This window comes from Carassius carassius, chromosome 20, assembly GCF_963082965.1.
Source record: "Carassius carassius chromosome 20, fCarCar2.1, whole genome shotgun sequence".
In the NCBI taxonomy this organism is placed as follows: Eukaryota; Metazoa; Chordata; class Actinopteri; order Cypriniformes; family Cyprinidae; genus Carassius; species Carassius carassius.
In genome coordinates, this window is record NC_081774.1 from 5,136,467 (window position 1) to 5,154,695 (window position 18,229).

An 18,229-nucleotide genomic window follows, 5' to 3' on the forward strand; every position below is an offset into this window, starting at 1 on the left:
GGGGTGGCGTTTGGCATCTGTTCATAGGGGGTCACACAGATGTTCAATCCAGACACACATAGAAATAAATGGAGAGCTGATGACACGAAAGAACATGTACCACATTTAGCAATGTCATCGAGAAGCATCTGGAGCCGAGAGAGTGACTCGGCCTGATAAAAGTTGTGAAGGGCAGCGGTTTCACAAGTCTCTTCGTTTTCTGCCTGCAACCTTTCAGTTGGCTTATCATGTAAACACGTGCTTGGAAACAGATTAGCGGTTTTAAAGACCCTGTAAGACCAACATTAGTACAGCTTATTAACAGTGGAACTACATTTAAGTGTATTAGCTAGTTTAGGTGGTGACGACACACCTTCCCAACGCTAGTCGACGCATTCAAACACTCTGACACGAAACTAACAAGAACGACTAGAAGAAGTAGAAGAAGAAGAGGTGGAAGAAAGAAAAGCTGTACATGTAAGTGCTCATCAGCATGGAAACACCTACAATAAACACTGTTAAGTGGCCTGAATGCGTAGCTTTTTTCACCTAAAGTATATCTTTTTAACGCTAGTTTATACACAACTAACTAATATTTACACAACAACTACTGAGTCATAGTCCATCCCAGATTGTTCTCGTGGGTCGCGCTGACGTAAGTGAGTTTGTGTCCTGCAGAATCGGCGGTTCTTGTCCAATGCGCAACATTGCCAAAAATGCAAGCGGAAGAAGAGGGTATTTACATACAGGTCCGTTACACTTCACCTTCAATATGAAGGTTTACTCTGAAGATAAACTCATATTTATTTAAAGATATACATCATTTACGCTCGTATGGCCTAGGGATGGGACGCAGGCATACAGGATGTCCTTTGGCAACGTCAGCCATACCGAGATCGACAGGTAGTGTAAGTGGGAAGCAGTGACGATAGAAGGTTTATAGTGGGGGAAAAAAACTGACAAAATGAAGAACGAAATAACCTTGTAGAAACCGATGCAAGGCGACTCAGAATCTGAGCAGTCACTGTGATTTCTAGTAAGGTAATTAATGATGAGAAGAGGACAAAAAGAGTCCCTCGGTTTTCCCTGTAAATGTAGACTGAAGAGGCAAACAGCCGATGGGTTAATAAGTCCTGGTGGTTCTTTTTCAATCTGGTCTGTTGGATATGGGATAATGGTTCTTCTCCTGAAACACGTTCTCAGATAAGGATGATAGTCTCTATTCTGGCGCGCTCCGATGAGATTGGGCTCACCCGCTGGTAATTCTTCCGCAAGCTGCCCGGCCCGTCGTCCGGCGCCCCCTGTAGTCATGCCAGCGTTGTGCCAGTCTGGCACTGGGACATCTGCAGGTGCATGGACTGAATGCTGTTGAGGATTTTCTTCTGATGGCCGGCTAGAGTCACACCTATCCTCAACAAGTCCCTGCGAACACAAGAAAAACACATAACTACATTTAATACTGGACACACATTCAAGTATAGTGCACAACTGTGACAAATACCTCCAAAGTAAGACTAAAAAGCTCTATAATTTAACAAATGTATGAGACAAAAGTCTTAGTTAAAGGTTTGTTAATAGCGAGAATTGGACCTTAAATAAAGTTTCATCATAATAATAATAAGGTTGATCACCTTACTATTATACATCTCCCTGTTGTCAATGTCCGTCATTATAATCCATACCGACAAACATGGTTTATTTTTTATTCTTACAGTAGTAAAAACTAAAATCCACTATAATCATTTTGCCAACTGGTACAGGAAAACCTTTTCTCCCTGAGCAACACTCGACAAGCACTTCCTGTTAGTAGAGTAATGGTCAGCACGTCAAAAGGGCAAGTAAGATCAAGACATGTCTGCTACAGCATGTGATTTTAGGTGACTGTTTCATTGCCACCTTTAAACTACAAAGACAAAAGAGCAACTCTGAATGAACGCTCAATTTACTCCGCTATCCTCCGAGAGGAGCATTTATTCTGAATGAGAAAAACCTGTACTATCAATATACTAACCATTCAAACAACGCAGGGAGAGAGAGAGAGAGAGAAAGGGAGAGAGAAAGAGAGAGAGGAACAGCTCAGAGCCCCTACAGCTTTATAGATTTGAGAGCAAACAGCATTAACACATGAAAGCTGCCTGCATTTAACTTCCTGTTTATGCGTGGGCTCATACTTATGTTGCTAATTAAGCGCAGACCCTCTGTGAACGGCGGCTGCATTAATCACAGCGTCAGAGACGCTACACCTCACAGTACGCTTCCCGCCATGAACAAAACACCAGGAGACATGTTTTAAACATCATCAACAGCATATTCACCTGTTTGCTCGATAGCGACTCAAACAAGTCAAAACACATACATACCTTAGCGATTCATGCTAATCCTACTGTATGGTTTAGAAATCAATAATAAACAAGTTTGCTGAGATATCTGGCCACCGGGCATTCAGTGATCAATTACTGTCTGGAAATCTGAAACCAGCTTTAATCACCCTTCACACAGACACAACAAACTAACTCACCAAGCATTAGATGTCATCTGAAATAAACCAATAATATGACAGGATGGCTGAATAAGACGCATAATTGTTGTAAACATAACGATTTTTGAAACATATGTTGTTAAAAGTGTGATCTATGAAAGCCTGTTTTCAACTCAACAAAAAATATGCAGGAAACTAAGATGAAGTTTAAAATAGGAAATAAAGTTGTAAATATGAGGTTGGGTGGTTGACTAGTTGTATGACCTGTTGATGGGGTGATTTTAACCAGTTTAGAGCTGGTAGGCCATCTTGGCTGATTAATGATTAAAGCCTAAGAAATCTAATAAATAGAACTTTCGTAATGGTTAGACTGGTTAGACTTAGGGTGTTGACTAGTTGTATGACTACTAGTTGTCCTGGTTAGAGCTGGTGGACCAAGCTGGTGATGAGCTTGCTAACCATTTTTTATAACACTTGCCCAGTTAAACTAGCTCATGGTTCTACCAGTACCATAAAGCTTAAGTAACAATGATAAAAGCCTAACAGATAGAAGAACCTTAGAAACTGAGACTGATCATCAGCTGGTCCAAGCTGGTTAAGGTGTTGGGGGTCAAATTCACCATGTCAGTCAAATTGGTTAGAGCTTGTGGACCATCTTGGCTAAAATGATGAAGAGCTGGATATCCACATTTCAGAACACTTCAGAATGTTTAACTACCTTGAACTAGCCTGTTTTTTCCAACTTAGTTAAGGCTTTAGACAGTTCCAAACTGGTTTGGGTGGTTTATGAGTTGGACGACCAGCTTATTTAGAAAGTCAGTGGTAATTTAGGTTGTTTATTAGTTGGATGATCAGCTTTTGAGGCCAAGTTTGACCTGATAGATCATGTTGGCTCAGCCTGGATAGAACCAGATTCCAAAATGACTTAGACTAGCTAACCAGCTTGACCACCTGAAGCGAGTATGGCCTTTTTAAAGAACGTTATTGACAATAATGAAACCCCAATGTTGAGAAGTTGTAGAAATTATTTAGAAAAGACACTTAAGAGTTCACACTCACTCTGAAGTTATCTGGGTGACCAGCTGTAGGGATGTGAAGCCAGAGTTGAGGAAGTTGTCTCTGTACTGAGACATCTTGATGGCGGCCAGCCAATCTTCTACAGAACTAAAGGTGGTGAAGTCTGGGATGGACCTGTCCAACAATGGCTGGGACGGACTGGAGGAAGAGAGAGAAACAGAGAATGAGATGCAGGGGGGAAGAGGAGTTACATGACTCAACTTTGGGCGTCAAGGTTACTATATGTGTAGGGACCACCAAACTCGTTTTTCTCAGAAAGAAAATAGCTTCATAAGTGGACTAATAAATGTCTCGTTTAATATGAAAATGCGCTAAATGTTAAGGGTTTATGATTTTTTAAATATATATATTGTAATATATCATTTATTTCTGTGATGCAAAGCTGAATTTTCAGCATCACAACTCCAGTCTTCAGTGTCACACGATCCTTCAGAAATCATACTAATAAGCTGATTTGCTCCTCAAGAAACATTTCTTAATATTGTCAATGATGAAAACAGTTATGCTGCTTAACACTGTTGTGTTAAGCAATATACTTTTTTCATGATTCTTTGATGAACAGAAATTTCAAAAGAACAAGTAGAAATAAATATTTTGTAACAATGAAAAAGACATTGATCTAAAAATATTAATTTATTAAAAAAAGACAGTTTTTTTTGCATAAATAACAACCTGTCCTCCAACCAATATGCTTGTATAGGTTGTTTGTCCAAATCCCTGTAATACGACTCATCAGAGCGTATACTACAATTGCGCCCCTATCGGCAAAAGGTCGTTTTCATATTAATGTTTTGTACTCTTTTATTTGCCCTCTGGTTTGCGTTTCGTGTAGCTCAGTTAGTAGATTATTGCGTTATACCTTGATATGTAATCATGCTATCATGGGTTCGATCCCAGGGAACGGACGTGCACGAAAATGTATATGCTCAATAAATCATAATTTAGCATGATTTCTGTGAGGGTTAGGTTTAGGGGTGGGGTTAGTTGTGGTCATTCGAACGAATAAGCCACCTAGTAAAATATGTAGGAAATACTGTGAGATCGGTGTAAAACGCCCACACATTGCATTTAAATAAACGTGCGTTTTGATTGGTAATAACGTTATATGTCAATTCATGACAACAGACGCAACGCAATACTGTCATTATTTTTACGCCCGCTACAGGGCACTTAACTTTAAAACGTAAATATAGGTCGACCTATGTGGTCGTTTTTTGTTGGAGGACAGTCTCATAAATAAAGGTTTCCACTATAGTGAAAAACAAAATGTGTGTATAATGAGTTGGTTAGACTCACATAGTGGGTATACTGGCGACTGCTTTAAGGCTGGTGGGGTTGCGGATGAGTTTGTCGAGCGTATTGACGATATCCGTGAAGCGTGGCCGAGCGTTCCGATCTTTCTGCCAGCAGTCGAGCATCAGTTGGTGAAGAGCAGTGGGACAGTCCATGGGGGGTGGCAGCCTGTAATCCTGCTCTATAGCATTGATCACCTACACACAGACAGATATTATTGTCATTAATTGCGGAAGTATCTGACTCTTAAACATTTTCCTGAGTCTTTTAGTGGAAAAGAAGGTACAAAACTGACAAAATCTATCATCTTTGTACCTGATTTACCACTAAATGGTACATATTAGTATTTTAAAAGTACATATTATGACCTAAAGTGTACAACTTAGCACCCTATGTACTACCTTGACATGCACATTTTATAGATAAAACACTAAATAAATCAATCCTAAGTAATAAATGATTACTAACTAAAAGATTCACTCGGAAAGGGTCACTGGACAAATTAGTGAAAACATCTTTTGCATGAACAAATCTTTTAGTGAATAAATAAGTGGTCAAATCTAAATGAATCTTTTAGAGTTTTCAAAAGATTTGAATCAAAACCCGTCACTAGAGGAAACGCATTGTGAGAAACTGGCTTTGATTGCTTCAGTAATAAGAAATATATATATTGTCATAAAACATATATCAGTTTTGTTGCATAGACATTGCATCATAAACAAACAAACCACATCATTAATCTTTAAACGTGATCTGTTGTTCTACCCTTCCTTAAACACTGGACTCTTCCCATATTCCTCTCTCTCTGATTCTCTCTGACACAAGTAAACATTAAATGAACAAACAAATACACTGTCTAGTCTCTGCATACCAATCTGCACAAACATGAATCTAAATATTTGAGAATCAATACTCTCTGTTCCCTCCATGCTGGCCGTTTTTCTCCTAAACTGATTCCACAGAACCGCGGGGAGAGGTGGGCACTAAGTGCTGCAGATGTCCTGCTGTTTCATTATGCTGATATGATCTTTTTATGGTAATTTGGGACTGGATGATCATTAAAAACTCTAGAAGAACAGATAATGAAGTGTGTGATAGGCCAAAGAAATATTATCCAACTCCTCCACTACATTACCTTTAGCACTTCTGTGTCAGAGAGTATAACATGGGAGCTCTGTTGTTTTGTTTTTGGGGCATGTCACACGATGTTAAACATTTTTTAAACCAGAATCAGACCTCTTTACATTCTGAGTCCCTCATAAGATGGTTTTCATGAATATTTAACCACAGAATTTTCAAATCCAACATAAGAAATTAAGTCGGTCAAGCATGACAAACAACCTCTTTTGAGCAATGGAGACAATCTTTGAAAAAAAAAGAAAGTACACAAAGAGAATGTACAGAAAGCAGAAAGTTGTGAGTTCGGCAGTCATTACAGTCACAAGTTCCTCAGGGTTCGTTCTGCATCTCTGATGTGTTAACTGGATGGTAAAAGGATTGGGGAATTTATGTTTTTATTGGCAGGATTTTCCAAAAATCCCCACAGAGCCTAGAATGAGTCGGTTATATTCACAATTCGAACAGGAAAAAAAAAAAAAACTTTTGTCAGCTCTGAAACACAGATACTGGGAGATTTGAATGCAGAAAGACTCTGAGGCAGCTACTGTAGATTCAGAGAGAGAGAGACGGTAAGACTCAAAGTAGTGAGCCTTAGAGCAAAAGAGATTGACAGGAAATGAGACTCACGGCAATGAAATTCAGAGGTAGAGCCAAAGGGTGCTTGGTGCTTTACAGTTAATCATACACTTTACATTCATCATGAATGCACTGCAAAGCTTTACACTCTCAGAAAAAAAGAAGATACAAAAGCTGTCACTGGGGTGGTACCCTTTAAAAAAGAAATTAGTAGAATGTACAATTTAGGTTCTAATATGTATCTTTATGGTAATAATGCACCCATTAAGGGTATATATGGTACAAATGTGTACGTTTTGAAAAGTTACCTCCTCATGGAAAGCTCAGGTTTACTTTTCATACAACCCGAATTCCAGAAAAGTTGGGACGTTTTTTAAATTTTAATAAAATGAAAACTAAAAGACTTTCAAATCACATGAGCCAATATTTTATTCACAATAGAACATAGATAACATAGCAAATGTTTAAACTGAGAAAGTTTACAATTTTATGCACAAAATGATCTCATTTCAATTTTGATTTCTGCTACAGGTCTCAAAATAGTTGGGACGGGGCATGTTTACCATGGTGTAGCATCTCCTTTTCTTTTCAAAACAGTTTGAAGACGTCTGGGCATTGAGGCTATGAGTTGCTGGAGTTTTGCTGTTGGAATTTGGTCCCATTCTTGCCTTATATAGATTTCCAGCTGCTGAAGAGTTCGTGGTCGTCTTTGACGTATTTTTCGTTTAATGATGCGCCAAATGTTCTCTATAGGTGAAAGATCTGGACTGCAGGCAGGCCAGGTTAGCACCCGGACTCTTCTACGACGAAGCCATGCTGTTGTTATAGCTGCAGTATGTGGTTTTGCATTGTCCTGCTGAAATAAACAAGGCCTTCCCTGAAATAGACGTTGTTTGGAGGGAAGCATATGTTGCTCTAAAACCTTTATATACCTTTCAGCATTCACAGAGCCTTCCAAAACATGCAAGCTGCCCATACCGTATGCACTTATGCACCCCCATACCATCAGAGATGCTGGCTTTTGAACTGAACGCTGATAACATGCTGGAAGGTCTCCCTCCTCTTTAGCCCGGAAGACACGGCGTCCGTGATTTCCAACAAGAATGTCAAATTTGAACTCGTCTGACCATAAAACACTATTCCACTTTGAAATAGTCCATTTTAAATGAGCCTTGGCCCACAGGACATGACGGCGCTTCGGGACCACGTTCACATATGGCTTCATTTTTGCATGATAGAGCTTTAGTTGGCATCTGCTGATGGCACGGTGGATTGTGTTTACCGACAGTGGTTTCTGAAAGTATTCCTGGGCCCATTTAGTAATGTCATTGACACAATCATGCCGATGAGTGATGCAGTGTCGTCTGAGAGCCCGAAGACCACGGGCATCCAATAAAGGTCTCCGGCCTTGTCCCTTACGCACAGAGATTTCTCCAGTTTCTCTGAATCTTTTGATGATGTTATGCACTGTAGATGATGAGATTTGCAAAGCCTTTGCAATTTGACGTTGAGGAACATTGTTTTTAAAGTTTTCCACAATTTTTTTACGCAGTCTTTCACAGATTGGAGAGCCTCTGCCCATCTTTACTTCTGAGAGACTCTGCTTCTCTAAGACAAAGCTTTCATAGCTGATCATGTTACAGACCTGATATCAATTAACTTAATTGATGACTAGATGTTCTCCCAGCTGAATCTTTTCAAAACTGCTTGCTTTTTTAGCCATTTGTTGCCGCCGTGCCAACTTTTTTGAGACCTGTAGCAGGCATTACATTTTTAAATGAGCTAATTTAGTGGATAAAAGTGTAAAATTTCTCAGTTTAAACATTTGCTACGTTATCTATGTTCTATTGTGAATAAAATATTGGCTCATGTGATTTGAAATTCCTTTAGTTTTCATTTTATTAAAATTTAAAAAACGTCCCAACTTTTCCGGAATTCGGGTTGTACATTTCATACACACATAATGATTACGCACAATGGCATGGGTTCATTTTATACATGATAGGTAAAATTTGATATCCTGAATGCACTGTAAGTCGCATTTAAATGCATACATTTGAGTTGTAGGTGGGTTTTATCCCATTATATTATATTATATTATGTTTTAGTAATAATAACAATATAATAAAAAAATAATTTTATATTTTTATTTTATTCAGTTTACTCAGGGCTAGTGTGATTCAAAGCCAGTAATTGAGACTCATACTCTGTTTTGTATAAAAATGGACTTACATCTTGGTTGCTCATGTCCCAGTAGGGCCTCTCGCCAAAAGACATCACCTCCCACATGACGATACCGTAACTCCAGACGTCACTAGCAGAAGTGAACTTCCTGTACGCGATGGCTTCTGGCGAGGTCCATCTCACAGGGATCTTTCCACCCTGAGGAAACAAACAAAAAATGATAATTTAGACTGGTTTGTTAGAGGTGATAGGATGCTTGCATATGGATTGATTTTGGTCATAAGAATCCATGTGACTCAATTATGTTATCATAAACATTCAGTAATGAAATATATCGCTGTCACATGGATGGCTGGGAAGTATGCTGTTTGAACAAAAATATATAAGTAACGGGAACATATTGATTCAATGAGCTCTACATCCATCGCAGCTATAAATATTAGCAAACAATGGGTGCATTTGCATTTACTTTTAAATTCAGCACAACTGAATTTAATTATTTTTCTTTGCAAAACACAATAAAAACTTCTTTCCAATTCTTCAAACAGTGTATATGTGTGTGTGTGTGTGTGTGTGTGTGTTTGTGAGGGGGGCCTAGTCTCGTCCGTGGAGCGTGTCTGTCTGTAATTGGTCTACCTGAGGATGGACTTGTGTGTCTCACTGATTAAAATTGACAGCAGTTTGTTTCAAGATACAACTCTCACACACACACACACACACACACACACACACACACACACACACACACACACACACACACACACACACACTAACAAACAATGACAAAACATACACAGTGTCTAATGATGTCAATTAGTTCAGTCCTGCCTCTGACGTCAACCAGATGAAAACTAAATGACAGGAAAAGCTGAGCAGCATATAGTCATTCTAGAAGTGCGCTTTAGAATTGGTGTGTTTAGGCTTAAAACTGACAGTAATGAAACTAAAACTTTGACATTTTCTAAAGAACATTTACTGTAAGTGGTGTTTACCCATGCAAAACTTCCAATGCTATGATGTTAGGGTCTGTTTCCATAAGGTCAGTTTGTCCTAAACTGTTTTTGGCAAGTTGCGATGTGGTTGCTACATGGTTGCTTATTGTATGCATTCCGGATTTTAGAAACGACTTTGTTCCCTTCTTTAATGTACATTTAGGGAATACTCCAGTACCCACCAGATTTACACTTTCTAAACGACAGTTTAATGTATAAGTTTCTGAATAAAAAATAAACAGGAAATATTTCAGCGAGTTGCAGAAGAGGAAAATAAAGAATAAAATACTGAATCAAGAGCTAAACGGCACAATATATTATGGAAAACTATTTCAACCTGATTCAAATGACTGTGAATGATGTCACTGCTTGTGGGCGGAGCTTTCTCGTTTTAAAAGCAGAACTGCAGTTGCTCAGTTTTCTTATAGACAGAAAATGAAAACATTTTAGTAATTGTAAGGAGAACAACCTAACATAAGATTACATAATCTCAGACCTCCTTCTTGATCCATTTTTTATTAAGTTTGGGGAAAAAACAGTGGTCAGGGAAGGACAGATGCCTGCTGGGAGTTTGCGTCACTCTTACAATCACTCCATTCCACCTCTTTAACCCTCAGTTCTCTCTTTAGTCCTCTACATCCTTCCTGCTTTTTTTCTTTACCTATCCATCTATCACTCTATATTTGCAACCCATTGCATCTTTTGTGGGTCAATATGAAGCAGAAAACCATGAATGAGAAGAAAGAGGGAGACATTTCTTTAGGGTTTTTTAGAGATGAAAGGGCTTCATAACAAGCACTCAATCCTTCTATATGAACTCAATATTCACTTTCAATATCCTTGTAATAATTCTGCATCACCTCAGTCTGGATTATCAGTCAAAGATTTATAAAGACCAATAATCTTAAAAGGGTCACACCCACACATCAAAATAAGGTTTTATCTGCTCTTTTGATATAAAAGAATTTAGTGCAAACAATATACAGTAAATACAAAGCAAAAATTCCAGCCCACCCAAGACCATATACTGAAACTAAGCTGCAAAAATGGATCATTCAGAAATCATCATTCAATACACACAAGATGCCCTGCTTCACGTTTAGGACCTCATAGATTTTTCAACAATGAGCGCTATGACAACCAAAAGCACAATAACCAATGACCTCTCATGTTTAGATATCATAGGTGGATTCAACAGTTTGCCAGCCATGATGAACAATACTGTGAAGAAATACAGTACAAGGCAGTTAGCCATTCACAAAAGAAATCCTTTGCAATGTCTTAGAGACACAGTGGCAAAACATACCAACACAACCAAGTGTAACTGTTGGGTTAGACTTTGGTGCCTTGACTAACTTTATACAGTAAATGGACTTAAGGGAAAATAAAATGCTTTTAAATATAAACAAAGATTTTTCTTTTTCTTTTTTTTTTATCAAATGAAAAATATATAACAAATGAAGGATTTGATGACCCTTTCTGCTTGGATTTTCTCCCGACCTTTATGTTCAGTGACCTGAAAAACCCAATTTCATTTTCATTGATTCTAATATAAGATGGAATGAACCTACATACGACAGAGAGCAGTGTCACACAGGTCACCTTCACTGTCTGCTATCTGTGACGAGAGGCCTGTCACCACAGAGACGGGGCACATAAACACTGACTCTAGGTTAGTGACGGTAACTTTTACATTAAACCCTATATTGTGAACATAACAGAAATGAACTAGTCATGGTTAATGCTAAAGTGACAATGTCTTACACCTATAGTAGCATGTTTGAAGTGTGGTTAAAAAATGGGGGGGGGGGTAATATAAATACATTTAAAATGTAAAATAAAATAAAAACAGCTGGATCACTGAAACATGGAACGTCTGGTCAAACACAATGTGGTTTATAATTCATGCAGCATTTATAGAAATAGACCCATATGTCTCTCTGATGCTCCACTGTCTGTCACTATTTTCGAGCTGCAGTCTGAAAGAACAATGAAGATCTGTTTCTCATAGCGGGACATGCTCACAGCAAATAACACTTGAACAACTGCAGAAGAAAGACACGCCACTAGTGTTTAATGTCCCAAACACAAACAATCTGTAACGGAAATGTGCCTACATGAGGCAGAATAACAGTGGCAAATATTTAGATCTGAAAAACTGCATACTAAAAAAAAAGAGACATGAGACGCTGTCTGTCTGTCTGTCTGTCTATACTTTCATTACTTCAAAGTAAAGAAACTTTGAGACTGATGAAAAAACAAACATGTAATTTAATGTAATATGAAAATATAGACTAGTAACAAGATTTCTCATAGTTTGACACTGATGTCAACAAAGCAATAATGCTACAGAGTGAATATTAGATCACCTTGTCTAACTGCTTTTAAATTATAACCCATGGCCATTCGGTTTCTCTACGTTCCTTACAGATCTAATTTGCTTATATCTCCTTCACTTACATTCATTTCAAATTCCAGTCCAATTTGTGCTGCATTAACATCAGCATGCAGATCAGACGTCAGGGGAGGTGGTTCAGATAGCAGCACGCGCGTCACTAACCTTTCGCCCCGTTATCCTGGTTCTGTACCACCCCGTCACTACCCAGACGCCCAACAGGGACAGCGCAAATTAAACCATGCTCACCTAATCCTTTATCATCCTTTCCTTCCAATTTCCCATCCAGGATTTTTAATATTAGATTATGACCTTGTCTTTCATAACCAGGTTAAGTATTCTTTTTTTTCCCTCGACTCGAACGCTCTCTCTTTTCCTTTGAGAGTTCTTTGTGCTTAAATGAAAGCGTGCTTGTTCGCCACTGTGTGGGGTTTTCAAGTCTGTCACATGGTGCTGCAGGTCAAAGGTCAGATAGCATGTTTAAATAATGACAGCTGAGGACAGTGGTGTGGTAAAATGTTGCTCACACCGCTTCTCTGTTTGATACCCACAGTAACTTGCTATCCAATCTGCTCACATTTTACAAGAGAGGCAAGAGTCAAGGTTGCATAAACCTATTAAATTGAGACTGAATTGACAGTTTAAATTCACAAAAATAAACCATGATAAATGTTGCACTCCAAATTACATACTAAAAACAGCAGACAACACTTTTACTTTTGCTCATACTTATTAAAAATCATGTAAAAATATTTTTTTAAGGTTAATATATATAACCTGACCTCACCTCTTGTACTATGGATATAAAGATTACCAAAGGGGAAAAAAGGAGGAGAGATGTGCAATTATTGTTCCAAGTGATAAACTGGATGGAATAATAAAAAAAGGGGGGCAAACATGATTCATTTTCTTCAGAAAAACATACAATTTGGGCAAAAACTATAAGATTTTCTTCAGAAAAATATAAGATCTAGTTTTACCCTACAATTCTAACAAAAACCTTCTTGCTTTGCATAAATTAAAGCATGCATCATCCTTTGTTCAGAATGAATCTGGCTTATACTGATACTGACCTTGAGACATTTCAGCTAAATGCTGTTAGACTATTAGGATTGCTCAAAGCGAGCTGATTTGAGATCAGCAAAGATAAATCGTATAAAGAGCAAACATGTTCATCTCAGCTGCACTGCACAGTGGACTGCCACACACACACACAAACACACACACACACACACACACACACACACACACACACACATACACACACACACACACACACACGGGGAATGTAATAACTGATGGGTTTATACTGGCTTAGCTACCTGTGACACTTGACATTTATCAGACTACATCAAACACACACACACACACACACACACACACACACACACACACACACACACACACACACACACACACACACACACACACACACAGATGCATTTCTCCTTATTCGTCCTTCCTAAGATGTAATTTAACAGGTGAACAGACTGTACATATAGTAAATCTGATAGTGGCGAGGTCATGCATTTTCTTTTCCACTGACTTTAGCCTCATAATGTTTGCCAATGGAGGATTGTGTCAACAAAAATATTTGAAAAGCATATTCAAAGTTTTGTTTGAGACATTTAGAATGTGCCTGAATATTTCACATTGTTCTCAGGGTTATGTTCCATAAACACTCATACCCACCAGCTTGATGCAGTGAGAAAAGAGAAGCTTATTTCTTACATTTATTTTGTTGAACAGTATTTGTATGTTGATTCAATTTGACATTTTAATTTAATAACTTTAAAGGGATAGTTTACCCAAAAATGAAAATTCTGTTATTAATTACTTACCCTCATGTCGTTCCAAACCCATAAGTCCTTTGTTCATCTTTGTAAAACCAATTAATATATTAAGGATGAAATCTGAGAGCTTTCTGACACTCCATAGACAGCAAGGGGAGTACTATGGTCAAGGCACAGACATGTAGCAAGGACATCATTAAAATAATCCATGTGACATCAGTGGTTTAATCATAATATGAGGAAGCTACAAGATGTCACGCTGTCAGTCTCTGTTTTCCTGGGTGTCCACTAGTGAGCTCACTTCTCCTTAGGCACTTCACCATAGGCACTATAATTCCTCTAGTCTGGTCCTGTCTTCACAGTAATTGCACTCCAGTTAATGGCACAGGTGCAGGCAATCTATTGTCATTAGTCTCCTTATAAATACCTGTCTTTCCCTGTTGTTTGTATGGAGTCCTTACCCTTCGTGTTACTAATGTTCTTGTCTCCCGAGACTTACCCTTGCCTTCTCGTTCCTCCGAGTTCCCATTCCGTTCCTTCCGGTTCCCTCTTTTGTTTTGTTTGTCTCCTTGGACTGTTTATTTTGGATTACCCTTTTTTTTTAATAAACTACCTGCAATTGGATCTCTCCCTCTCCTTGTGTTTCTATGGTGCACGATCTTCACAGAAGGACTCCATCCTAGAGATCCAGCGGTATGTCTGCTACAATTTCCTCCCCAGCCATCAAGCGGGAGAGAAATGGTTTTGAGGGCACTCGCCAAGTTGTGTTCCGTGGGACCAGGGGAGGTCGCTCCGGAGCAAGCAGTCGAGAGGAGGTCCGGCAGCGATCTCCACTGTGGGCTCCCATTGACCCGGGGTTCGGTTGGGAGCCGCCATTTCCCCACTATGACCAGAGAGGGGAGAGGAGACGCAAATCGGCTGAGCCAGCGCCGCTGTGTAAGATGGCCAAATGGCCGCCAACCCAGCGCCGCTGCGCGGCATGGCCGCCAACCCAGCACCACGAGGCAAGATGGCCGCCAGCACAGCGCCAAAGCACAAAGTGGCCACCAGTCCAGCGCCACAGTGCAGGATGGCCGACAGCTCAGCGCCAACGCACAAGATGGCCACCAGCACAGCACCAAAGCACAAAGTGGCCACCAGTCCAGCGCCACAGTGCAGGATGGCCGACAGCTCAGCGCCAACGCACAAGATGGCCGCCAGTCCAGCGCCACAGCACAAGATGGCTGCCAACCCAGCGCCAAGGGGCAAGATGAACGCCAGCACAGCGCCAAAGCACAAGATGGCCGCCACTCCTGCGCCACAGTGCAAGATGGCCGTCAGCTCAGCGTCAACGCCCAAGATGGCAGCTGAGACATTCTTGGATTATTTCTCCAGGCTGTCAAAAATCCTAGAGATTCCTAGGACTGTTCACGTCACGTCTGCGGAGCCAGCACCACTGCACAAGCTGACCGCCAGCTCGGGGCCACTGCAGAGGAAGGCAGTTACAGTGGGTTTTCCAGAGTTGAGTCAGGTGCCCGCTGATGTTCCAGAGTTGAGTCAGTTTCCGGTTGACCCTTCAGAGTCGAGTCAGGTGTTCATGGACCCTCCAGAGTCAGGGTTAGTCACCGTCGACCTTCCGGAGTCAGGGTTAGTCACCGTCGACCCTCCAGAGTCAGGGCTAGTTCCTGTTGACCATCCAGAGTCGAGTCATGTTCCAGTTGATCCTCCTGAATCAAGTCAGATTCCTGTTGACCTTCCCAAGTCGAGTGACCCTCCAGAGTCGAGTCAGGTGTTCATGGACCCTCCAGAGTCAGGGTTAGTCACCATTGACCTTCCAGAGTCAGGGTTAGTTACCGTTGACCCTCCAGAGTCAGGGCTAGTTCCTGTTGACCTTCCAGAGTCGATTCAAATTCCAGTTGACTGTCCAGAGTCAAGTCAGGCTCCTATTGACCATCCAGAGTCGAGTCATGTTCCAGTTGATTCCCCAGAATCAAGTCAGTTTCTGGTTGACCCTCCAGAGTCGAGTGAGGTGTTCATGGACCCTCCAGAGTCAGGGTTTGTCACCATCGACCTTCCAGAGTCAGGGTTAGTTACCGCTGACCCTCCTGAGTCAGGGCTAGTTCCTGTTGACCTTCCAGAGTCGAGTCAAATTCCAGTTGACTGTCCAGAGTCAAGTCAGGCTCCTGTTGACCATCCAGAGTCGAGTCACGTTCCAGTTGATTCCCCAGAATCAAGTCAAATTCCTGTTGACCTTCCAGAGTCGAGTCAGGTGTCCATTGACTTTCCAGAGTTGAGTCAAGTTCCGGTTGACCCTCCATAGTCGAGTCAGGTGCTCGTGGACCCTCATAAGTCGAGTCAGGTGCTCATGGACCCTCCAGAGTAAGGGTTAGTCACCGTCGACCTTCCAGAGTCAGGGTTAGTCACCGTCGACCTTCCAGAGTCAGGGTTAGTCACCATCGACCTTCCAGAGTCAGGGTTAGTCACCGTTGAACTTCCAGAGTCAGGGCTAGTTCCTGTTGACCCTCCAGAGTCGAGTCACGTTCCAGTTGATTCCCCAGAATCAAGTCAGATTCCTGTTAACCTTCCAGAGTCTAGTCAGGTTCCGGTTGACCCTTCAGAGTCGAGTCAGGTGCTCGTGGACCCTCCAGAGTCTGGGTTAGTCACCATTGACCTTCCTGAGTCAGGGTTAGTCACCTTTGACCTTCCAGAGTCAGGATTAGCTACCATAGACTTTCCAGAGACAAGGCTAGTTACCGCTGACCTTTCAGAGTCAAGTCAAGTCACTGGTGATTTTCAAGAACTGAGTCAAGTCACCGGTGATCTTCGAGGACTGAGTCAAGTCACCGGGGATCTTCAAGGACTGAGTCAAGTCACCGGGGATCTTCATGAACAAATGCAAGTCGCCAATAATCTTCGTGAGCAGAGTCAAGTCAGCACCGATCTTCTGGAATCCAGTAGAAACACCATAGGATTACCAGAGTTTCGTCCTCCCGTTGGTCTGGCCACAAGGACGTGGTGGTCTTCTGCTCCGCCCTGGGGGACTCCAGCATCGACCACAAGGACGTGGTGGTCTTCTGCTCTGCCCTGGGGGACTCCGGACTCGACCACAAGGATGTGGTGGTCTTCTGCTCCGCCCTGGGGGGCTTCTGCCTTGACCACATGGTTGTGGTGGTCCTCTGCTCCGCACTGGGAGACTCCGGCCTCTACCACAAGGATGTGGTGGTCTTCTGCTCCGCCCTGGGGGACTCCGGCATCGACCACAAGGACGTGGTGGTCTTCTGCTCCGCCCTGGGGGACTCCGGCCTCGACCACAAGGACGTGGTGGTCTTCTGCTCCGCCCTGGGGGGCTTCTGCCTTGACCACATGGTTGTGGTGGTCCTCTGCTCCGCCCGGGTGGGCATCACGTGATGTCCTTCATGGACCTATGTTTTTGTGTTCTTGTTTTCTTTTGTTTTTCTGTTTCCTTCTTTGGACCTGGCCCTCCGTCCCTCCGCCTGATCCTCCACCGGTCCACCACCCTCCTGGACTCCTTGTTTTGTGTTACACTTCTCTTGTCTCTGTCTCCCCATTCTACCTGGTTGTTTTGTCTCTGTTTCCCCATTCTACCTGGTTCTCCTGTCTCTGTTTTCCCATTCTACCTGGTTCTCCTGTCTCTATGTACTATGTTTTCTGGCCCTCCGTCCCTCCCCCTAGTCCTCCGCCACTCCACCTCCCTCCTAGCTTCTTTATCTGTTGGGTTTCCCTGGGTTTCAGGTGGAGCATCTGGCAGCTGCTCCGTAGGGGAGGGGGTAATGTCACGCTGTCAGTCTCTGTTTTCCTGGGTGTCCACTAGTGAGCTCACTTCTCCTTAGGCACTTCACCATAGGCACTATTATTCCTCTAGTCTGGTCCTGTCTTCACAGTAATTGCACTCCAGTTAATGGCACAGGTGCAGGCAATCTATTGTCATTAGTCTCCTTATAAATACCTGTCTTTCCCTGTTGTTTGTATGGAGTCCTTACCCTTCGTGTTACTAATGTTCTCGTCTCCCGAGACTTACCCTTGCCTTCTCGTTCCTCCGAGTTCCCGTTCCGTTCCTTCCGGTTCCCTCTTTTGTTTTGTTTGTCTCCTTGGACTGTTCATTTTGGATTACCCTTTTTGTTTAATAAACTACCTGCAATTGGATCTCTCCCTCTCCTTGTGTTTCTATGGTGCACGATCGTCACACAAGAATACTTTTTGTGCGCAAAGAAAACCAAAATAACATCAGTCAGCCACCATTTACAAGTGTTCCACGATGCATGCCTCTGCATTCCCCTGCTTGTCCTTACGATTTATTACTATGTTTCTGTGCCATGTTTCTGTGTAGTAGCTTTGTTGTCTC

The 18,229-nt window shown here is 41.6% G+C and overlaps 1 protein-coding gene across 1 annotated transcript in view; it reads right to left on the reverse strand.

Moving 5' to 3' along the window:
• Positions 1-1,057: 1,057 nt before the first annotated feature.
• Positions 1,058-18,229, reverse strand: part of LOC132096117 (ephrin type-B receptor 1-B) — a 222,759-nt gene continuing 205,587 nt past the window's right edge. Inside the window, exons 13-16 of the mRNA XM_059501302.1 lie at positions 8,756-8,905; positions 4,832-5,025; positions 3,518-3,673; positions 1,058-1,401 (exon numbers count right to left, since the gene is read on the reverse strand). Coding sequence (XP_059357285.1) covers positions 1,287-1,401; positions 3,518-3,673; positions 4,832-5,025; positions 8,756-8,905 — 615 coding nt within the window. The 3' untranslated portion in view covers positions 1,058-1,286. The remainder of the gene's footprint in view (positions 1,402-3,517; positions 3,674-4,831; positions 5,026-8,755; positions 8,906-18,229) is intronic.